The sequence below is a fragment of the Squalius cephalus genome (assembly GCF_949319135.1).
Source record: "Squalius cephalus genome assembly, chromosome: 12".
In the NCBI taxonomy this organism is placed as follows: Eukaryota; Metazoa; Chordata; class Actinopteri; order Cypriniformes; family Leuciscidae; genus Squalius; species Squalius cephalus.
This window is the reverse complement of record NC_137133.1, coordinates 37,678,822-37,704,973: the sequence shown is the minus strand read 5'-3', so window position 1 is coordinate 37,704,973 and position 26,152 is coordinate 37,678,822. Positions and strand designations below refer to the sequence as shown.

At 37.4% G+C, this 26,152-nt stretch overlaps 1 protein-coding gene across 1 annotated transcript in view; it reads right to left on the bottom strand.

Moving 5' to 3' along the window:
• fig4a (FIG4 phosphoinositide 5-phosphatase a) overlaps window positions 1-26,152 on the bottom strand; it is a 127,648-nt gene that overhangs the window by 33,799 nt on the left and 67,697 nt on the right. Inside the window, 4 exon segments of the mRNA XM_079887779.1 lie at window positions 8,961-9,156; window positions 13,988-14,071; window positions 15,435-15,582; window positions 15,915-15,973. Of these exon segments, the coding sequence (XP_079743905.1) occupies window positions 8,961-9,156; window positions 13,988-14,071; window positions 15,435-15,582; window positions 15,915-15,973 (487 nt within the window).

Below are 26,152 nucleotides of genomic sequence, written 5' to 3'. Positions count from 1 at the left end.
TTGCCAATCGCTACTCAATGCGCTGATGTTTGCCTACAGAACCACTGGCTCTGATCCCCTATTCACAAACTCACTGTGTGCCTCCAGAAGCTCGTGATCAGCAAGTGAACAGTGGTGCCATCATCCCAAAGAGGCACAAATTCACTTTCATGAACCTTTACTGGGCTGATCCCTCTAACCGAGCTGATGAGTCTTTAGCCATTTTCAAGCAACCCTCGAGTAAATCACTTGCATATGCGACTAAACGTCAATCATTAGCCATTGGCTAATAAATTCTTAGATTGTACTCGCCAGTGTGTGTGTTAGAGAAGTATAGATATATTTTCACTTGGTGAACACTGACTTAGGTCTTGAGAGTTTCGCTCTCCGTCAAGCGATCTGTACTATTTCAATGCAGCGTACTGGATGTGCAGCGATATATAACGATATTCTTTGTTGTATTTTCCTGTCAAAATGGAGATCATTTGGAATTATTCCGCTTTTAAGAGCAAGCAGAAGATATGCCGGTTTCTCTGGTAGTGGGCGGAGCTAATGCGCAAATGGCTAAATCTCATTTGCTGGCGCTCATCCCCGTTTTGATTTCAGCAAATCAGTTCAGGCGAACGCTGACAACGTGATTAATATTCATGAACTCAGCAGCCCATCAATCCTTAGTGTGTTGTATGTTGTTATTAGTAGTAGAATTAGTTCTAGTATTATTATCTTTTAATTACTATTATCTATTTCTATATCCATTTTTTTTACAGAAACACTGAATGACCAAAAATCTTTTAAAATGACAAATATGCATTAATACATCGTTACCAAGTTTTATTTCTAATTACTAAAGTTCTATCATTAAATAGTGCTTGATTATCATAATATAATGCTTGATTGACTGATGTTAAGAGTGTATGTTCAGATAGTTAAAAAGCTGTGCTATTTTACAGAGATAAGCTGATTTGGATGGAATCATATATATATATATGAAGAGTTCAGATGCAAAAGCCTCTAAGTGCCATCTGAAATTTTCTTCTAGAATGATCATTTTTATCAAGCTCGTATATTTAATTTCAATAATTTCACTTAAATGGCAATGAAAATTACCTATTAATTGTCATTTAAGTGAAATTACTTAACTTAAATATACAAGCTTTATAAAAAATGATCATTCTAGAAGAAAATTTCAGATGGCACTTAGAGGCTTTTGCATCTGAACTCTTCATATATATATAAAATATTATATCAGTCTGACGAGTAAACTAAATTTATTAGCCAACCGTGATTCTATTGCCAAGGTGTGCATAGAGGATTGTCAAGACAGCTGAAGATGCGACCCTTGACTCATTAATACTAACACTAACTATTCTACATCTGTTAATAATAATAAATAAATAAAAACTTGTTGTGTGTGCTTTGCTGGACTAACTGGGACCGGATACGGCACTTGCATACTGTTGCCCTAATGTTGGTTTGATTGCTTTCTATGCTCTCCTCATTTGTGTGTTGTTTTGGATAAAACAATTAAATGATTAAATGTAAATGTATAAAGCGCTGCCTTCACTGACTCACACACGTGTGTGTGTGTGTGTGTGTGAATGATACCTGAGAAACACAGTCCCTGACACACATTCATCAAGCCATGACAACAGGTCAGTGTGACAGTGACAAACAATCGTGACGCTTCATAACCTCTTCATCAGAACATGCTGATTAATATCGCCATCCTTCCGCTTGGACCTTCCTGATTTAATCCAGAAACACTCTAAACATTTCAGAAAACACCAACACACACGTATGCATACATTAATGCTCACTGATACTGTAGATGGACGCTCATAACATCACATGACATCTCAATCAGAGAAGCTTACTGTTATGATGAAGCTCTCGCCAAACACATTATGCATTAATGTGGCATGAGTTTAAAACACACACAGCATCCGAACAAAACTCCTTAAACCAAAGCAAAAGGACCCTAGAATCAACACACAGATCAAACACACTAATGTGATGCAAGTAAATGCAAGTAATAGTGACAATTTGTTAATGTTTTGTTAACAATAAATGTGTATTAAATAATAACTCCAGAACATTTAAAACAGAATTTCAGAAATACATTATTAAACTGTTAAAGTTCTATGAATTTAATTGAAAAGACATGCTTTTTTATTTATTTTTTATTTAATTAAACAATTAAAACGGAAAACAGAATTTGGTTAAAAATGAAATGGAATTTTCTTTGGGAAAAAATAAAACTGATATTATATGGCCCTAAAAACATTATTCATGATTTAATTAAATTGAGGAATTAATTATAAATCGTATTGATTATTAAAGATTAATGTAACCATTAAAACAGAAATCAAAAAAATCAAAACAGAAAAATAAACTGAATAAAAAAAAACTAAAACAGAAAGAAGGAATCCAGAGAGGAGAAGCCTCTGTATTCATATTATTCATTAAAGTCCTGAGTGTGTCCTCATTCATTCATCCACCATCCATTAAAATCCCTCTGTTCTTTCCCTCAATCCCACCTTCAGTGTCTCTAAAGGTAAATAAATCCAAATGGCCTTGTTGGCATGGAGACACGACAGAAACCTTGAGTCATTCGCTCGGTCCGAGAGACAAAGGAGAGAGTTTGAGCCGGTGAATGCATCAGAAACCCTCCAATGTGAAACATGCAAAAATAAATCCAATAAAATATACATACATAAAAATTAGGGCTGTCAAAAGATTAATCGCGATTAATCGCATCCAAAATAAAAGTTTGTGTTTACATAATATATGTGTGTGTACTGTGTATAATTATTTTGTATATATAAGCAACCCTTTTAAGAAATATTTGCATACATATACTGTATATATATTTATATAGTTTATATTATATATAAATATATATTTTTTTATATATAAATAACACATTTTTCTTAAATATATACATGCATGTGTGTGTATTTATATATACAAATTTAATTATACACAGTACACACACATATATTATTAAAAACAAACTTTTATTTTGGATGCGATTAATCGCGATTAATCTTTTGACAGCCCTAATAAAAATACATTTACATGTATTTATATAAATAGCCTACATATCAAAAAAAGTATACATACATACATATTTATATATATATATATATATATATATATATATATATATATATATATATATATATATATGCAACATAAAAAGAAAATATATATATATATAAATAATAAACAATTATCTATAAAATAAATTGTTTAAAAGTTGTATTAAACAAATTAATTAGACAAATTAGACATTAAACCATTAATATATATATATATATATATATATATATATATATATATATATATATATATATATATATATATATATATATATATAACCAAGAATTAATTTATATATGTATTTTTTATGCATATATATATAACTGTTAAAGTTTTATGAATACATGCATAACCATACATGCATTTTGATGAACTTTCAATTACCCCATTAAAATATAAAAAATAAGAAAATTATGTAAATAATAAATAATTGATATATGTATATGTATATATATATATATATATATATATATATATATATATATATATATATATATATATATACACACACAATTTTTTTACAATGCATTCATCCATCGATAAATAACTTTAATTTTCTTAAACATGCAAAAAAAAAAATCAGGGTCTATATATATATATCAATATTATTACAAATTATAATACCGGTATATCATTGCATTTTGCAATCTATAAATATTTGTAAAGTTTTTTTCTCTCTGCATTGCATTATGAGCAATATTGTCTCAGTTAGTTGACATTATTCGTTAGTTACAAAGTCGAAAGGACTATGTGAAAGAGTCAACTGTTCACCGGGACTGACACTATACAGATCCAACAGGAAGAATTCTGGGAAAACAAGTTTAAAGGATGATGTGTCCTCAGCCCAAGGTAACATCAGTTTCTCCAGGATATAAACCCGATTACGGCATCATCAGAATCACAGTGGAGAATTAATAAAGAGCGGATCAGGGCGTATTGTTCAGCGAGGGCATCTGAGTGCGGACACACACACACAGATTCACACAAAGCCCCTGAAAACAGCCTCACTCGCTCAGATAATACACACTACTTACAGAGCGAGGACGAGGAGAGGACGGAAGAGACAGGAGAATCCACTCTTCAGAAACTCATTCAACTCAGATAGCATTATTATAAGGGCTCATATGTAATAGTTAATGATTTAATGCATTTAATATGTATTTGGGTGTCGATTTAACACGTTAGTTTAATTAATTAGTTAAATAAGGCATTGAAATGATTTAACGCACGCGGCCGCCTCAGACCTGTAGTTCATCTTACATTTATGCAGTTGATTGATGAACATGAAGCAGAGCAACAACTCACTGTGATGAAGCCTATAGAATACAGTTAGAATGACCATAGAATTCAAGATATCAGGGAAAAAATGCCCCGTATGGGTTGTTGTCTCATATTTATATCATATGATATTGTTAAGCAATATCACAGGAGTGCTGTTTTTGTCCTGAATAGCACAAGTGTAAATGTGATGTTGATTTTATGACGGTTCAATAAATAAGAAGTTAATATTGTGTTATATTTTACACATATTGTCTGTTTTTGCACAATTTTGCCAATGAAAATATGACCTATAAAACCAGAGCAGAAGTGTTGTGTGTCTCAGAGTAACACACAGCGGTGCTTCGTTTCTGAATGAATCAATCTAGTGAACTCATTCATAGAGCCATTTACTTCATTTCTGAATGAATCAGCCGTTTGAACGAATCAATCGGGTGAACCAATGATTCAATGACTTACTCATTTAAACATTTACCAGCACCTACTGGCAATTTTACTTTCTTATTTGGAGTATCATTACATAAAGAATAAAATATAAATATAAAAAATATATATTTTGGGGATATTTTGCCCAAAATTTAAATGATGTTTATTTTCAATTATTCACCCTCATGTCATTTCAAACCTGTTTGACTTTCTTTGTTTTGCGGAACATAAAAGTAGATATTTTGCGGAACATAAAAGTAGATATTTTTCAAGAAAGAATTGTTTTGGTCTGTAAATATATCTAAATACCAATTCAGATGCAGCTTCTAAAAAAAAAAAAAAAAAATTGTCACCTAAAAGTTTAGGTGTAATAAATGCAATGTTGAAATCAAATCAAATATTTATTTCTAAAGCTACTTTTACTAATTGTCTATTTGACGCTTTTATTATGTAACACAGTAATGACTTTAAATGATCTTTTGTGGGGTAATTTCTCAGACAAATTTGATGTGTGATTAATTTGATTAATCAGCACATCATGTAATTTGTGGTGCATAAATAAAGAATCAAAACTGAACCAGGACACGACTCCAGTTCCCTCATGGTCGCATCACATTTCCAATCATAAGTATTTGTTAAAAACTTCCTCAAACTCAATCTCCCGCCGGCACAGACTCATTTCCACACGGAGGACACACTGAACTTTAATGCCACCTTATGGCCTCCATTCAGAGCCCCTAGAGAAGATCATTTGCTGTATTTCATCAAGCAGAACCACTCCAGAACTAATGAAACATCACCGGTCCTGTCTGACACGATCTCACCGAGCGCTCCAGTCGGCTCAGATCAAAACCACTTGACATGGGAACTTTATTTCCCTGTTTCTCAGACTGAACCTGAAGGTCCACAATGGCATTCTGCAGTACACACTACTTTTGAGGCGGTAGCATGCAGTATGCATGCAGCACACACTACACTAATCATCTGTAGGTATAATACAGTATCCCACAATGCAATGCACTTTACTTTTAATTTCTGGTGTGATGCATGAAAAATAAATACAGCAGAAACTGTAAAAGTGCTCTATTTTGAACAGCTGTACTGTTTTATTTAATGTTGCATACAGCTTTTACATTAAAAGTGTCATGAACCCCCCTGTTTTAGCCTGGGTGTTCACACCTCAGAGTTGCAGAAAGTCTGTAGAAACGTGCGTGTAAAGCTGTGGGAAAGTGGGAGTGTAGAGGATGGGAAGAGCCGATAAAGCACAGGCCTGCAACACACTCATTACACACTAGGTAGAACAGAGGCTCACTATTACAGAGGCTGTTCTCACTCAGAGAAACCGAAGAAAATGAAGAGTTGAATAAAGTCATTATTTTTGTGTTTTTTTGCGCACAAAAAGTATTCTCGTCACTTAAAGGGGTCATATAATGCCATTTTTGTACAAGCTAATATGATTCTTTAGGGTCTAAATTAAAAGTCTGTAATATACTTTAATTAAAAATTCTCATTAATATTGTAAGAAAACACTCATTTTACCTGGTCAAAAACAGCTCTGTTTTCAGCACGCCGTTTCAGTGCATGTGTCTTTAAATGATAATGAGCTTTGCTGACTCCGCCCCTCTGTTCTGTGGGCGTTTTGACAACACACATGTGGAGTGTTGCCTTGACACCAGTTGAGGGTATATTTTGAAGAATGGCAGTGGGAGTCTCTGAGGACACATCTGTGCAACCGTATCAATTTGAACCGGAGTCGGACCCGGAACAAGATGACGGCCCCGAAGAAGTTCGACAATTAAGGCTCGAACGGGACGCTTCTGAATGGTTGGTTAACGTAATGTCACTTTGATCTATCTTTGTGTGTACTGGCAGGGAAGAGGAGTGAGATACGAACGTTATGTGTTTACTGATACATTAGTTCATTGACAGATTGATGTTACAGCTAATGGTCATGAAAAACTTCTTACTATAGCTTTATACTGACCCTCGTGTGTAAAGCAGTCTGGTGTGTGAAATGATTCGCACAAACATGAAAGCATTGACGTTGATCATGGGGAATATTCCCTTCGAGAACAAACTCAGCCACTGCGTCTTCAGCGGTTCGGATTTAGGAGCATCAACATGATGCTGTGTTCCTCATTACACCCAAGAACAGAACACCACACTCGCTTAGACGCCATTCTGCACATACACAGTGCTCCAGCGTATCAACAATGACGGACTATGATGATTGACAACAATCGTGGGAGGGGCGTCCGATCTTGTGACGGCTTGATTTGAGACGGGAAAACATATAAGGAGCTAAAAAAAAAACACTGGATGGATTTTTATCATTATATGCTGGTTGTGTACAGGCACCGCCAACACACATTTCAGTACAATCAACTTGTAAAAGTGCATGTACCATTATATGACCCCTTTAATAAACTTAAAGCCCATGTTGCAGGTTAGAGTACCCAGTAAGCCAATGTATAGAAAAATAATGTAGGAACTAGATTTAAATATAAACATATACTTATAAAACGCTATTTAGGCTTCTGGAGTCGTTTTTGTGAGAAACTTTTACTTCCGCATTTGAAAATCGCTTAAACCGCCGAACCTGAAGTGACGTAACATGAGGTGGAGCGGTCAAAGAAAATCAACTAGCGAATAGGAAAGCAATGGATCGCAATGACAGCTCGGAAAGCTGGGGGAATTGTAGCCTAAATGTTTACTCGTATGATATATATATAATTCATATATAATTGATATATATGATGATATCATATAATTATGAGCCTGATATGAAGCCAAGTGAGCAGGACAGGCCAGGGTTAGACAGAACAACGGTGAGTTGTGGTGTGAGGAGAACAGGGCGAGAGAACAGCGTTAGCTTATAGATGTATTCACGTTAGCCGACGATATGTATAACACTATGCTCAGATCACAATACTGTACAGATTATTATCATCATGTATCAGGCAATAGCAAAGCTAGTACTTAGACCCTTACCTGCATGTGTTGTGTGTGTCAGCCATTAGGAGACAGTTTCCAGAGGAAGAGGGACTTTATAAAGGCTTTGAATTGACCCATTTGGTGACGATGAATAAAAAAAATGATCACAATCACAACTGTCTTACTGTACAAAAACTTTATATGTAGAAACAGCCAACACAAACATTAAAGTCGGTTTGTACAGATTGAAAATGAATTATAGAACATAATATATTATATTTATAATAAAAATAATAATAGTGTCGGCTGCAGACTAATAACAAACACATAAATGCATTACATTACAAGTTTATGTAGGATATGTTAATGAATTAAATTAAGACAAGGCACATTTTGTAAAACAGATGTACAATAAGTGATCTCTGACGGATCCGTGAGCGTCATGTTTCCCGCTGGCGGCCGAACCACATGCTGACGGCGGACCGTCACCGGGCGACCCGATGAAGGAGCCGGGACAGTGTGCACATATCGCCGGGATTATAATCATTCGGTCTATAGTGAACGCTACACACTACCGCGTTTTTCAAAGCAGAAGCAGAAGTGAAGTCCTTTTTCTTATTCGGAAACCTGTGGACTCGATGTCCTGACAGGCCATAATTCACAATCATTTACCACGACGATGATTAATTGAAATACAATAAGCACAGAAAACACACTGAATCACGACCGCTCCAACTGAATACCAACCTACTCCGCACTGAGCGCGAATGCAGAGCCAAACGACTACCTCATGTGACGTCATATGACGCGATGGTGGAAAAAAGCGCTTTTTCAACACGGTCAAGGAAACTGTCACATTTTCTATTAAATTTGTGCCCTTATGTCTTGCAAAACAATTTTTAATCCTGCATTTACTTTTCATATGGTATTTTCATACAACGTTATATTAATAAAAAAAAACAAAAAAAAAACATGCAACATGGCCTTTAAGGTTGAGCCACTGTAGTCACTTGGACTATTTTAACGATGTCTTTACTAACTTTTCTGGGATGGCAGATCTCGATTACCTAGAAGCCTATGGAGGAGTGAGACAGCTCTCAGATCTCATCAGAAATATCTTCATTTGTGTTCTGAAGATGAACGAAAGTCTTGCGGGGTTGAACAACATGAGGGAGAGTCATTACTGACAGAGTTTTCATCTTTGGGTGAATGAACCCTTTAATATGAAGCGGATGTGGTACCTCGTGTGTGCGGATGCTGTCGCTCGGATCGCCGAGTCTGATCGGCGTGGAGCGCTGAGACCCGGTGCCATCATCCTCACGCTCTTCCTCAGAGTCATCCTCAGAACTGCTGGAGATCTGCTCTTCAGTGGGAGGAGGAGGAGCGCTGGCCGCCGTCTTCCTCTGCAACACCAGGTCCTCCTTACTCGACTTATTACTGCAAACCAACAGAGGGAAGATCAACGGAAGAAAAATGCATCAAAATCAACTCATCTTTGCCATTCATACTCTTGCAAAACACTAACTGTGCGTTCACACCGGACGCGAATAGCGCGCCAAATTCGCGCCTGCTGCGTCTAGTTATACGCTTGACCACTTTGTGTTAATTCGCGCGTCAAGAGCAAAATTGACACGCGTAAAAACAAAAGTTTGAAGTGAAATTTACGCGCGTCTGAGGCGAAATCCGGAGGCGAAGGTTTCGAAACCCCTTGGCGGCCATCTTTTTTAGATGTTTATCGAGCATTAGCATTAGCATTAATCGAGAGAGTCACTGCTCGTACAGTACCAGTCAAAAGTTTGGAAACATTACTATTTTTAAAAAACAGTAATATTATGAAATATTATTACAATTTAAAATAATGGTTCTCTTTTTTAATATACTTTAAAATGTAATTTATTTTTGTGATGCAAAGCTGAATTTTCATCAGCAAGTACTCCAGTCTTTGGTGTCTTATGATCCTTCAGAAATCATTCTAATATGATGATTTGATACACAGTTATTATCAATGATGGAAACAGTTGTGCTGTTTAATATATTTTTTTGGAATACTTTTTTCAGGATTCATTGATGAGTAAAACGTTAACAGCATTTATTCTTAAAAACAGCATTTATTCAAAATAAAAACATTTCTAACAATATAAATCGTTACCATCACCTTTTATCAATTTAACGCATCCTTGTTGAATTAAAGTACTAATTCTTAAAAAAAAGAATTTTCTTTTAAGTTTAAGTTTCTTAAAAAAAAAAATAGTTATTGTTCCCAAACTTTTGAACGGTAGTGTATATTGTTACAAAATATTTCTATTCTAAATAAATACAGTTCTTTTTAACTTTTTATTCATCAAATAATCCTGAAAAAAGTATCTCAGGTTATAAAAAAATATTAAGCAGCACAACTGTTTCCAACATTGATCATAAATCATCATATTAGAATGATTTCTGAAGGATCATAAGACACCAAAGACTGGAGTACTTGCTGATGAAAATTCAGCTTTGCATCACAAAAATAAATTACATTTTAAAGTATATTAAAAAAGAGAACCATTATTTTAAATTGTAATAATATTTCATAATATTACTGTTTTTTTTTTTTGCTGTTGTTTTTAAACTGCAGGCTTGATGAGCATAAGAGACTTCTTTCAAAAACATTAAAAATAGTAATGTTTCCAAACTTTTGACTGGTACTGTATATGCTCTGGAGAGCAGAAACAGCTGCGTACGGGGACATCGTGGCTGTACTCGGGTCCACCAGACCCCCCAGAGGGTTCCAGGAGTTTCACAATTTGCTCCAGGAGCTAGGTTTGGTGGACCTAACGGTGAGGACGCTGACGAGGACAGTGTAGGCCGTATAAGCCTCGGCCTCGAGTGGTCGCTGCCTGACGAGCCCGCGCTGTACAGCCCGGCGCGAGGTTCACCCTCTCACGCACCTAATCTGTCATTTATTTTTGTTTTGATAATAAATGGAGCCAGCCTCCAAAAGTGAAACCTGCCCTGTGATTTTTTTTTTAGTTTTTATACACTAAATCGTGTTTGTTGTCTTTACATTAGATTAATAATATTTCATATAATCTAGAATAAATATGGAATAAATAGCATTCAATACAAAATGAGTATCTCTCATATATTGAAATTGAGTTTTTATGTGAAAGATTTGCTTTATTGTGCATTTTAGTCATATTACAAAATAATTTATTGAGGCCAAACATAAAATAACATTATAAACTGTCACTTCACCACGTGACAGCAGCAAGCAGGCTCCTGATTGGTTAACGGCGCGAATTGACGCAGAAGTTCAGATTTTTCAACTCGGGTGGCAGACGCGAATTCGCGTCAAACGCGTGAATGCACAAAAAGCACTAATAAAATCATTCGCGCTTAACGCGCCAGATGCTCAATTCGCGCCATTCGCACGAACTTGACGCGCGAATGAAGCGTATTCCCGTCTACCGCGCCGCAAGTCTTTGCATAGACTTAACATTGAAATCACTCGCGCCTGACGCGCTATTCGGGTCCGGTGTGAACGCACCATTAGAGCCGCTTTTGAATATGCAAGCTGGAAGAAGGCACTGTCTCGCGTCTATTTAAATCATAAGGGGTGTAACAATATATCATGTCACAAAATATCGCAATACAAATATGCACCAATATGTATCATGGATAGTTACATTATGGGCCCTATCATACACTCAGTGCAATGCAGCGCCAGGCGCGACGCAAGTGTGTTTTACTAGTTTCAGCCCGACGCAGTTTTCATTTTCAATTCCTGCGACACGTTGTTTAAATAGCAAATGCATTTGTGCTCATCTGTGGCCCATGGCCCGCTGGTCTGAGAACGAGTGTGTGTTCAGGAGCATTGATGAGCGTTGCTATTGAGGAACTGAAATAGACTGAGCCACTGACCAACTGAGACCTGGTCTAAAGTCAATGGCGAGGTATTTTTTTTGTTATTTAAAGAGCGTGTTAGTAATGTGCGCCAATAGACGGGTCCACAACACACACACTCTGCTTATTACACTGCAAAAAATGCTTTTCTTACTTTGTATTTTTGTCTTGTTTCCAGTCCAAATATCAAAAAAAATTACTAGATGAGTAAAATTAGATAAGATATTAAGCCTTGTTTTCTGGGGAAATAATAAAAAAAATGTTGCTTAGTTTTTGCAAGTAAAATGATCTGTCAATGATCTGTCCATGGGGTAAGAAAAATAATCTTGATTCTGTTTAAATTGTCAGTTTACACAGAAAGAAAAGTTTCAGCTTTTAAAAAGTTTAAGCATAAAATGTTTAATTTACAGATTTAAAAACTTTTTGTGCTGTTTTCTAACAGTTTTGGACTTGAATAAAGAGAGAAAACCTGCACTTCACCTTTTCATTGGCATTTTGTTTTCATAGTTAGACAGATATCATGACGTATCATTATCGCAGAATTACTGTATCGTGATATTATTACACCACAGACCTTTTCACACACAGACTGAACAAAATGAAGCATTGCTTGGTGATTGGTTGAGCTAAACTGGTATTATCTAATAGTGTAGTTAAATTTAACAGCTGACAGATATTCAACATAATTCATGTGTGAGACAGTCTAACCGAAGGATGGACAAAACCAGTCAAATATCAACTTTTATTATCATTTTCTAAACTATAGTGAATAAACTGTGATAATGTGAGGAATGCTGAAGGCATCTGAATAAATTTTGGTTTGACTGTGTGTGTGTGTGTGTGTGTGTATATAATAGATAATCGAAAATATAATACATACATATTTAAAATGTACTATTGTAATATATTTAAAATTGTATTCCTATGACGGCAAAACTGAATTTTCAACAGAAAATTCGAAAGAACAGCATTTATTTTAAATATAATCTTTTGTAACACATTAATAATGTCTTAACTGTCACTTTTGATTAATTTAATGCCTGAATAAAAGTATAAAGTTGTGTTGAATATTTACTATCATTATACTGTTTATGTGCCAATCTTTCCCTTTCATTACAATTCACAATCTCACAACTTATACATATACATATACACATACATATATATATATATAGTACTTTATAGTACTTAATTGTTGTTTTTGCCATTGGAGATTCAACAGCGGTGCTCCTGATTATTAAGTATATATTTGGCATTATTGTTTTACGAGTGGCCGCAAAAACAAAATCCTGCAGGAAACATTGCCGGGAAGAGAAGCTCAGCGCACACAGATCTCAATATTTATCATATTAAAGCATATTAAAGCACAAATCAACTTGTTTTCAAGTACATAAGGTAGATTCCCGTTCTGAACAACATCAGACAGCTGCTTATGCACGATACATATTCACACACTAGAAACACGAGTGAAATCACTGATTGGTTTTCCAGCAGAGAAGGTCACTGACTGTACATGAGAGTTTGTGTTTTTCTTAAAGAGGGCGTATTATTTTTCACATATTGACATTGTTTTTTTTTGCTCGGCTGGAGCAGTGTGTTGTGATTGGTCGAGCGCTTCGAGTGTGTTTGGGGAAATGTCCCGCCCCTTACCATAACCGCCAGTTTAACACACTACTAACTAACTCAACCAGGCCCCGCCCCTTTATACTGCGCATTAATTATTATTATTTATCTTATAATTATGTTTATTGAATTTTCATTAAAATACAAATATAACAAGACATCAAATACAATTCAATGCAAAATAAAAGATTTGTATATAAAACAGGACTAGACCATAATAAAACAGATTAGAGAATAAAAACAAAACAATAACATATTTTAAAAAGATGCAGAAGAGGACAAAGGTTCAACATCCAGAGAGTTATACACAAAATTACTTAATAAAAGGGCGAAGATGAGTTTCCAAATAGTCCAGATATGGCGTCCAGACTTTATAAAACTGGCATGTTTTTTGATGTAATGCATGTGAATACAAAAGTCAAAAGTGACTAAATGTCAACCTTTAAGAGATGGGGATTTATCACTGATCCAATTAACTAAAACATTTTTTCTGGCAGCAAAGGATAGAACAATCCAGATGAAACAATGCGTTCATTAGGTATACCTAATGAATTATTTAATTATTATAATGAGGAATATTGTGACGTGTTCATTCCCAGAAGAAACTCAAGATACAATGGAGGCGTTTCAGGAGTTCAGAAACACTGACACTGATATAGAGAAGAACTGGAGCTTCTCAGGCTCTAACAGCAACACTACACACTGAAGAAAGATGAACATGGACAAAAAGCATCATAGGTCCCGATGAATATCTCAAACTCACCCCAACACAGACTTCGCGCTCTCGTCTGGCTTGCGAACTGTAAACGGACTGGGGTCGAGCCCGACAGACTTCGGCATGAAGTCCCTAAAATAAAAGACAAGAAAGAGAAATCATGCATAAGCATTAATATTAATCTTTTTTGGTAAATGTAGAAAAACATTTAACATTTAAAGGGATAGTTCAGCAAAAATAAAAAATTGTGTTGTCATTTACTGTCGTTCCAAACCTGTAAGAAATAAATATTTACTTTAATAATTAAATTGATTTTTAATGTAAAATCCATTTAAATAAATAAACCAATAAATAAATATTTACTTTAATATTAAATTAATATTTACTTGAATATTTAAATAGCTTTTTACTTAAATATTGATTTAAATAAATAAATAAATAGACAAAATATAATGAATATAAATAAATAAATATTTACTTAAGAATTAGTTTAAATAAATAAATATGTACTTTAATTCATATTTTCTTAAACATTTAAATTGATATTTACTTGAATATTCATTTAAATAAATATTAAAAAAATAAACTAATAAATAAATATTTACAGTAATGTTTAAATAACTATTTACTTGAATATTCATTTAAAAAAAGATATTATTTTAGTTAATATTTAGATATTTAAATAGCTTTTTACTTAAATATTTATTTACATAAATAAACAAACAAAAGATAATCTTAGAAATATTTACTTAATTTAAATAAATAAATATGTACTTTAATTAATATTTACTTAAACATTTAAATTGATATTTACTTGAATATCCATTTAAATAAATATACAAAAAATAAACTAATAAATAAATATTTACAGTAATATTTAAATAAATATTTACTTGAGTATTCATTAAAAAAAATTATTTTAGTAAATATTTACGCAGTTAAATAGCTTTTTACTTAAATATTTATTTACATAAACAAAAACAAAAGATAATATTATAAATAAATATTAAACTTAATTTTTAAATCAATATTTACTTAGGAATTCATTTGAATAAATAAATAGTTTAATATTTACTTAAACATTTAAATTAATATTTAATTGAATATTCATTTAAATAAATAAATATTTACTTTAATATTAAAATAAATATTGACTTAAATATTAATTCAAAAATAAATAAGTAAACAAAAATAAACAAATATTTACTTAAATTAAATATGAATTTTAATTAAATATGAATTTAAACAAACAAATACAAAAATAAATATTTACTTGAATTACCTTAAATATTTATTTATACATAAATAAATAAATAAATAAATAAATACTTAAAAATAAAACACAAAATACTATGTACTTATAATATTATTTTTCTCATAGATGTGATATTTAAAGAGCTTTTTATAAAAATGAAAAAAAGGATTGTTGAAGCCCCCAGCATGAAAAGCTCCGGTTGAGAAGTGTGTGTTCATGTAACGGTGTGTGAACTCTGACCTCGAGGAGTTGGTCATGGCGATGCTGAAGGTGTCGTCGAACGAGGTGAGCTCGTACGGTTTGAAGGACTCGGTGTAGATGTCGATGCTCTCGTCATATCGGTTCACTCGCTTCACCACAACCTTCCTTCTGTTGTTCTCACACTGGGCTGAAACGGACACACACACTATGATCAACACACAGAACTCATATCAGTCAATCACAGGGTTCTGCACACTTCTTAAAGGCACATTTAAGGCTTTTTAAGACCTGAAGAAATAAAAATGAATGCTGTACATTAGGGGTGTGCCATATTGACAAAAAATTATATTTAGATATTTCCAAAGTTTTCATATCTTTTCGACTGAGGAAAGAAAGACATGAACATCTTGGATGACGTGGAGTAAATGATCAGGACATTTTAATTCTCACTGGGGTTTCTGGTTAATATGTAGCCTCACGTCTCTCATATGGGTGTTTATGGCTGTGTAAAGTGATCACCTTCATCATACGGTAACGGGAGGAACGCCAGCACTCCGTCAGACCACCAGTGTGTGTAACTGCAGGAGAAAAACACACAGATGACGTCAAACCGCCACGGATCGCTACAATAGCAACACCATGACATTTTGGGAAGTTGTACCATGGTAATACCACAGTTTTACAGACATGCATGTAATATGGCAGTATATGAACATGGTTATAGTATATATCAAAGTACCATGATATTACGATCTGTACCATGGTATCACATCAATACTGTTTTTAAATATATAATTGTAATATTTAGAAAAATGATATATGAATTGTGTGGTAACACTTTACATTAAGGTTTCTTTAGTTAATATGAACTAATAATTCTACAGCTTTTACAGCATTTTTTTTAATGTTAATTTCAACATTTACTAATACATTATTCAAATCTAAAGTTGTATCGGTTAACATTAGTTAATGCACTATGAACTAACATGAACAAACAATTAATAACTATTTTTAGCAACAAATCCTAAAAAAGATTAATAAATACAGTAACAAATGTATTGCTCAAGTTCATGTTAGCTAATATTAACAAATGAAACATTACTGTGAAGTGTTACCAATTATATAATAATATAATATATAAAACATTTAAATGGTCAATATACACATATATACATGACAAACACACACACACACGTGTAAATTATAACATGTGTAAATATATATATATATATATATATATATATATATATATATATATATATATATATATATATAATTTTTTTTTTAATTAAACCGGGCATAAATTAATTTTTTGTAAATTAATAAATTAAAAATAAATAAATATTAATAAATAAATAAATAAATAAATAAATAAATAAATAAATATATATATATATATATATATATATATATATATATATATATATATATATATATATATATATATATATATATATATATTTTTTTTTTTTTTTTTCATTTTAACAAATAATAAATTGTATATATGCATATGTGTGTGTGTGTGTGTGTGTATGTGTGATTTATTTATTATAATATTATATATTAAAATTTATATTGGTAATATATTACCCAATAAATAAATAATTAAATAAATAAATATGTATTTATATAATAATAAGAAGAAGAAGAAGAAGAAGAAGAAGAAGAAGAAGAAGAAGAAGAAGAAGAAGAAGAAGAAGAAGAAGAAGAAGAAGAAGAAGAAGAAGACTAAAGTGTAGATATACTTTTCCATGTATAATATCAGGGTTCATACATATTCTGAAAAATTAAATTCCATGACTTTCAAGGACTTTAAGAACTACTTTTTTGGAATTTCGAAGACTACAACCAGCACTCATCAAACACTGCCCCCCAAAAATAAATAAATTAAACACTAATTTCAATAATTCAAGCACTTTTCAAGTGCCTTTTCTGAAATATGGCTTCAAGGGTTTTCCAGGACTTACATTTCAAACAGTCAAATGCAGGTCCCTCAAGCACTTGTACGAACCCTGTATTATTATTTTGTGCACTAGAGTAGTGAGAATTTGAGGTGATATTTACAAAAAATAATATCAATGCAAAAATCTTAACGGGAACTAAAAGTATTATACGTTTGTTTCTTGTGATTTAAGGGTGACTCAGTTCAGTACGACTCAGATTCACACACATACACACACACACACACTGTGCTGGCGATCAGGGGACTGAAGGCAAACACATGCATGTGTGTGTCCTCGAACACGAACTGTCCCTTTCAGACACGATCTGACAATGCAATTTCCGTAAACAGGTCAGACTCGTTTCATTTCGTTTTGTGTCTGATAATAGTGGAACCATCAGCGTAAGGCTTTGTCACATCGTCCATTACGCAAGCGGCATCACTAAGACATGCGGAGTCCGACTGCAGGACAATAAACTGGGTCACGGGACACACACACACACACACACTTCTTTAACATCAGGGCAATAAATGAATAAAGCACAAACTCCAGAGAGGAATGGATGGACGAAACGAGGCGGAAAAAACATTTTGATGTTTACACACTTTACGATCTAAAGGCAATGAAACACCAACCAGAACCTGTTCATACTAGTACAGCATCACTAGTACTGCCACTTTTAGAAGTCACAACTAAGGTTGTGAATCAAATACTTGAGGACAGGAATCGGATACTTGTTATAAAATTAAAATTTCGATTCCTCTGTGATAATTTCAATATGACTTTAACCATTGAAGCGCGAGAGGCTCTGATTTCTGTGCTGAACATGTGTATCAGTGTATTAGATCCGTGCGGCTCTTAAAGTGACAGCAGCCTAATATTCCTGCTCTATAATAACGCTAATATTCCCGCTCTATAATAACGCTAATATTCCCGCTCTATAATAACACTGATATTCCCGCTCTATAATAACACTGATATTCCCGCTCTATAATAACACTAATATTCCCGCTCTATAATAACACTGATATTCCCGCTCTATAATAACACTGATATTCCCGCTCTATAATAACACTGATATTCCCGCTCTAATATTCCCGCTCTATAATAACACTGATATTCCCGCTCTATAATAACACTGATATTCCCGCTCTATAATAACACTAATATTCCCGCTCTATAATAACGCTGATATTCCCGCTCTATAATAACACTGATATTCCCGCTCTATAATAAAACTAATATTCACGCTCTATAATAACACTAATATTCCCGCTCTATAATAATGCTAATATTCCCGCTCTATAATAACACTAATATTCCTGCCGTCTCTATAATAACACTAATATTCCTGCTCTATAATAACACTAATATTCCTGCTGTCTCTATAATAACGCTAATATTCCTGCTCTATAATAACGCTAATATTCCTGCCGTCTCTATAACACTAATATTCCTGCTCTATAATAACGCTAATATTCCTGCTCTATAATAACGCTAATATTCCCGCTCTATAAAACTAATATTCACGCTCTATAATAACACTAATATTCCCGCTCTATAATAATGCTAATATTCCCGCTCTATAATAACGCTAATATTCCTGCCGTCTCTATAATAACACTAATATTCCTGCTCTATAATAACACTAATATTCCTGCTGTCTCTATAATAACGCTAATATTCCTGCTCTATAATAATAACACTAATATTCCCGCTCTATAATAACGCTAATATTCCCGCTCTATAATAACACTAATATTCCTGCCGTCTCTATAATAACGCTAATATTCCTACTCTATAATAACACTAATATTCCCGCTCTATAATAACACTAATATTCCCGCTCTATAATAATACTAATATTCCTGCAGTCTCTATAATAACGCTAATATTCCCGCTCTATAATAACGCTAATATTCCCGCTCTATAATAACGCTAATATTCCTGCTCTATAATAACACTAATCAAACGAGAATATTCACTCGTTCTTCACTGAATAACTTTTGTATTATAACTATATTTGTAATGTGAATTTTATTTATAAACTGCATTATTTTATATTTGATTAGTTTGTGAACCTGAATACCTGAAAATCTTAAAACAATATTTTAATTGTATCTTTCTTCAGTTGTATCTAATTGTTGCGAATGCTAATTTTTTATTTGTTCTTTTTTAATTACTGCGTGTTTACTTGTCTTTAATAAAGCTTGAAATTTATATTAGTTAGGCTAGTTGTTTTTCTATGGAATTTTTAAATAAGTTCCTTGTGTAAGTGTTCTTTAGCCTGTTCATTTCTGTTCAGGATATTCAGCCACAATTAAATGTTTTAATAGACTAAATTTGAATGATATCTAAAGTTTTTTTTTTTTTTTTTTACCTTAAATGGAATTGAAATTAGGAATCGGAATCATTAAAATACAAACGATACACAACCCTAGATACAACCGTCTATTTTTTCAGTTTTTCTACAGTCTCCAAACTGAGAAAACACAAGCTGACATTCACTCAGTCGGTGTAACACAAGCTGATATTCGCTCAGTCGGTGTAACACAAGCTGACGTTCACTCGATCGGTGTAACACAAGCTGACGTTCACTCGGTCGGTGTAACACAAACTGACATTCACTCAGTCGGTGTAACCCAAACTGACATTCACTCGGTCGGTGTAACACAAGCTGACGTTCACTCGGTCGGTGTAACACAAACTGACATTCACTCGGTCGGTGTAACACAAGCTGACGTTCACTCGGTCGGTGTAACACAAACTGGGTGTAACACAAGCTGACCTTCACTCGGTCGGTGTAACAAACTGACGTTCACTCGGTCGGTGTAACACAAACTGACGTTCACTCGGTCGGTGTAACACAAGCTGACATTCACTCGGTCGGTGTAACACAAGCTGACCTTCACTCGGTCGGTGTAACACAAGCTGACCTTCACTCGGTCGGTGTAACACAAACTGACGTTCACTCGGTCGGTGTAACACAAGCTGACCTTCACTCGGTCGGTGTAACACAAGCTGACCTTCACTCGGTCGGTGTAACACAAGCTGACCTTCACTCGGTCGGTGTAACACAAACTGACGTTCACTCGGTCGGTGTAACACAAGCTGACCTTCACTCGGTCGGTGTAACACAAGCTGACCTTCACTCGGTCGGTGTAACACAAACTGACGTTCACTCGGTCGGTGTAACACAAGCTGACATTCACTCGGTCGGTGTAACACAAGCTGACCTTCACTCGGTCGGTGTAACACAAGCTGACCTTCACTCGGTCGGTGTAACACAAACGGACGTTCACTCGGTCGGTGTAACACAAGCTGACGTTCACTCGGTCGGTGTAACACAAACTGGGTGTAACACAAGCTGACGTTCACTCGGTCGGTGTAACACAAGCTGACGTTCACTCGGTCGGTGTAACACAAGCTGACGTTCACTCGGTCGGTGTAACACAAGCTGACCTTCACTCGGTCGGTGTAACACAAGCTGACCTTCACTCGGTCGGTGTAACAAACTGACGTTCACTCGGTCGGTGTAACACAAACTGACGTTCACTCGGTCGGTGTAACACAAGCTGACCTTCACTCGGTCGGTGTAACACAAGCTGACATTCACTCGGTCGGTGTAACACAAGCTGACCTTCACTCGGTCGGTGTAACAAACTGACGTTCACTCGGTCGGTGTAACACAAACTGACGTTCACTCGGTCGGTGTAACACAAGCTGACCTTCACTCGGTCGGTGTAACACAAGCTGACCTTCACTCGGTCGGTGTAACACAAGCTGACCTTCACTCGGTCGGTGTAACACAAACTGACGTTCACTCGGTCGGTGTAACACAAGCTGACCTTCACTCGGTCGGTGTAACACAAGCTGACCTTCACTCGGTCGGTGTAACACAAACTGACGTTCACTCGGTCGGTGTAACACAAGCTGACATTCACTCGGTCGGTGTAACACAAGCTGACCTTCACTCGGTCGGTGTAACACAAGCTGACCTTCACTCGGTCGGTGTAACACAAACGGACGTTCACTCGGTCGGTGTAACACAAGCTGACGTTCACTCGGTCGGTGTAACACAAACTGGGTGTAACACAAGCTGACGTTCACTCGGTCGGTGTAACACAAGCTGACGTTCACTCGGTCGGTGTAACACAAGCTGACGTTCACTCGGTCGGTGTAACACAAGCTGACCTTCACTCGGTCGGTGTAACACAAGCTGACCTTCACTCGGTCGGTGTAACACAAGCTGACCTTCACTCGGTCGGTGTAACACAAGCTGACCTTCACTCGGTCGGTGTAACACAAGCTGACGTTCACTCGGTCGGTGTAACACAAGCTGACATTCACTCGGTCGGTGTAACACAAGCTGACATTCACTCGGTCGGTGTAACACAAGCTGACCTTCACTCGGTCGGTGTAACACAAGCTGACCTTCACTCGGTCGGTGTAACACAAACTGACGTTCACTCGGTCAGTGTAACACAAGCTGACGTTCACTCGGTCGGTGTAACACAAACTGGGTGTAACACAAACTGACGTTCACTCGGTCGGTGTAACACAAGCTGAGGTTCACTCGGTCGGTGTAACACAAGCTGAGGTTCACTCGGTCGGTGTAACACAAGCTGACCTTCACTCGGTCGGTGTAACACAAGCTGACGTTCACTCGGTCGGTGTAACACAAGCTGACATTCACTCAGTCGTTGTAACACAAGCTGATATTCACTCGGTCGGTGTAACACAAACTGACGTTCACTCGGTCGGTGTAACACAAGCTGAAGTTCACTCGGTCGGTGTAACACAAGCTGACATTCACTCGGTCGGTGTAACACAAGCTGACATTCACTCGGTCGGTGTAACACAAGCTGACGTTCACTCGGTCGGTGTAACACAAACTGGGTGTAACACAAACTGACATTCACTCGGTCGGTGTAACAAACTGACGTTCACTCGGTCGGTGTAACACAAGCTGACATTCACTCGGTCGGTGTAACACAAGCTGACATTCACTCGGTCGGTGTAACACAAGCTGACGTTCACTCAGTCGGTGTAACACAAGCTGACGTTCACTCGGTCGGTGTAACACAAGCTGACATTCACTCAGTCGTTGTAACACAAGCTGATATTCACTCGGTCGGTGTAACACAAACTGACGTTCACTCGGTCGGTGTAACACAAGCTGAAGTTCACTCGGTCGGTGTAACACAAGCTGACATTCACTCGGTCGGTGTAACACAAGCTGACATTCACTCGGTCGGTGTAACACAAACTGACGTTCACTCGGTCGGTGTAACACAAGCTGACGTTCACTCGGTCGGTGTAACACAAACTGGGTGTAACACAAACTGACGTTCACTCGGTCGGTGTAACACAAGCTGAGGTTCACTCGGTCGGTGTAACACAAGCTGAGGTTCACTCGGTCGGTGTAACACAAGCTGACCTTCACTCGGTCGGTGTAACACAAGCTGAAGTTCACTCGGTCGGTGTAACACAAGCTGACATTCACTCGGTCGGTGTAACACAAGCTGACATTCACTCGGTCGGTGTAACACAAGCTGACATTCACTCGGTCGGTGTAACACAAGCTGACCTTCACTCGGTCGGTGTAACACAAGCTGACCTTCACTCGGTCGGTGTAACACAAGCTGACGTTCACTCGGTCGGTGTAACAAGCTGACGTTCACTCGGTCGGTGTAACACAAGCTGACATTCACTCAGTCGTTGTAACACAAGCTGATATTCACTCGGTCGGTGTAACACAAACTGACGTTCACTCGGTCGGTGTAACACAAGCTGAAGTTCACTCGGTCGGTGTAACACAAGCTGACATTCACTCGGTCGGTGTAACACAAGCTGACATTCACTCGGTCGGTGTAACACAAACTGACGTTCACTCGGTCGGTGTAACACAAGCTGAAGTTCACTCGGTCGGTGTAACACAAGCTGACGTTCATTCGGTCGGTGTAACACAAGCTGACATTCACTCGGTCGGTGTAACACAAGCTGACCTTCACTCGGTCGGTGTAACACAAACGGACGTTCACTCGGTCGGTGTAACACAAGCTGACGTTCACTCGGTCGGTGTAACACAAACTGGGTGTAACACAAGCTGACGTTCACTCGGTCGGTGTAACACAAGCTGACGTTCACTCGGTCGGTGTAACACAAGCTGACATTCACTCGGTCGGTGTAACACAAGCTGACATTCACTCGGTCGGTGTAACACAAGCTGACCTTCACTCGGTCGGTGTAACACAAGCTGACCTTCACTCGGTCGGTGTAACACAAACTGACGTTCACTCGGTCAGTGTAACACAAGCTGACGTTCACTCGGTCGGTGTAACACAAACTGGGTGTAACACAAACTGACGTTCACTCGGTCGGTGTAACACAAGCTGAGGTTCACTCGGTCGGTGTAACACAAGCTGAGGTTCACTCGGTCGGTGTAACACAAGCTGACCTTCACTCGGTCGGTGTAACACAAGCTGAGGTTCACTCGGTCGGTGTAACACAAGCTGAGGTTCACTCGGTCGGTGTAACACAAGCTGAGGTTCACTCAGTCGGTTCACTCGGTCGGTGTAACACAAACTGACGTTCACTCGGTCGGTGTAACACAAGCTGACGTTCACCCGGTCGATGTAACACAAGCTGACGGTGTAACACAAGCTGACGTTCACTCGGTCGGTGTAACACAAGCTGACGTTCACTCGGTCGGTGTAACACAAGCTGACGTTCACTCGGTCGGTGTAACACAAGCTGAGGTTCACTCGGTCGGTGTAACACAAGCTGACGTTCACTCGGTCGGTGTAACACAAGCTGAGGTTCACTCGGTCGGTGTAACACAAGCTGAGGTTCACTCGGTCGGTGTAACACAAGCTGAGGTTCACTCGGTCGGTGTAACACAAGCTGAGGTTCACTCGGTCGGTGTAACACAAGCTGACGTTCACTCGGTCGGTGTAACACAAACTGACGTTCACTCGGTCGGTGTAACACAAGCTGACGTTCACTCGGTCGGTGTAACACAAGCTGACATTCACTCAGTCGTTGTAACACAAGCTGACATTCACTCGGTCGGTGTAACACAAGCTGACCTTCACTCGGTCGGTGTAACACAAGCTGACGTTCACTCGGTCGGTGTAACACAAGCTGACGTTCACTCGGTCGGTGTAACACAAACTGGGTGTAACACAAACTGACATTCACTCAGTCAGTGTAGCACAAACTGACGTTCACTCGGTCGGTGTAACACAAGCTGAAGTTCACTCGGTCGGTGTAACACAAGCTGACATTCACTCGGTCGGTGTAACACAAGCTGACATTCACTCGGTCGGTGTAACACAAGCTGACGTTCACTCGGTCGGTGTAACACAAGCTGACGTTCACTCGGTCGGTGTAACACAAGCTGACATTCACTCAGTCGTTGTAACACAAGCTGATATTCACTCGGTCGGTGTAACACAAACTGACGTTCACTCGGTCGGTGTAACACAAGCTGAAGTTCACTCGGTCGGTGTAACACAAGCTGACATTCACTCGGTCGGTGTAACACAAGCTGACATTCACTCGGTCGGTGTAACACAAGCTGACGTTCACTCGGTCGGTGTAACACAAACTGGGTGTAACACAAACTGACATTCACTCGGTCGGTGTAACAAACTGACGTTCACTCGGTCGGTGTAACACAAGCTGACATTCACTCGGTCGGTGTAACACAAGCTGACATTCACTCGGTCGGTGTAACACAAGCTGACGTTCACTCAGTCGGTGTAACACAAGCTGACGTTCACTCGGTCGGTGTAACACAAGCTGACATTCACTCAGTCGTTGTAACACAAGCTGATATTCACTCGGTCGGTGTAACACAAACTGACGTTCACTCGGTCGGTGTAACACAAGCTGAAGTTCACTCGGTCGGTGTAACACAAGCTGACATTCACTCGGTCGGTGTAACACAAGCTGACATTCACTCGGTCGGTGTAACACAAACTGACGTTCACTCGGTCGGTGTAACACAAGCTTAAGTTCACTCGGTCGGTGTAACACAAGCTGACATTCACTCGGTCGGTGTAACACAAGCTGACATTCACTCGGTCGGTGTAACACAAGCTGACATTCACTCGGTCGGTGTAACACAAGCTGACCTTCACTCGGTCGGTGTAACACAAGCTGACCTTCACTCGGTCGGTGTAACACAAGCTGACGTTCACTCGGTCGGTGTAACAAGCTGACGTTCACTCGGTCGGTGTAACACAAGCTGACATTCACTCAGTCGTTGTAACACAAGCTGATATTCACTCGGTCGGTGTAACACAAACTGACGTTCACTCGGTCGGTGTAACACAAGCTGAAGTTCACTCGGTCGGTGTAACACAAGCTGACATTCACTCGGTCGGTGTAACACAAGCTGACATTCACTCGGTCGGTGTAACACAAACTGACGTTCACTCGGTCGGTGTAACACAAGCTGAAGTTCACTCGGTCGGTGTAACACAAGCTGACGTTCACTCGGTCGGTGTAACACAAGCTGACATTCACTCGGTCGGTGTAACACAAGCTGACATTCACTCGGTCGGTGTAACACAAGCTGACATTCACTCGGTCGGTGTAACACAAGCTGACATTCACTCGGTCGGTGTAACACAAGCTGACATTCACTCGGTCGGTGTAACACAAGCTGACATTCACTCGGTCGGTGTAACACAAGCTGACGTTCACTCGGTCGGTGTAACACAAGCTGACATTCACTCGGTCGGTGTAACACAAGCTGAAGTTCACTCGGTCGGTGTAACACAAGCTGACATTCACTCGGTCGGT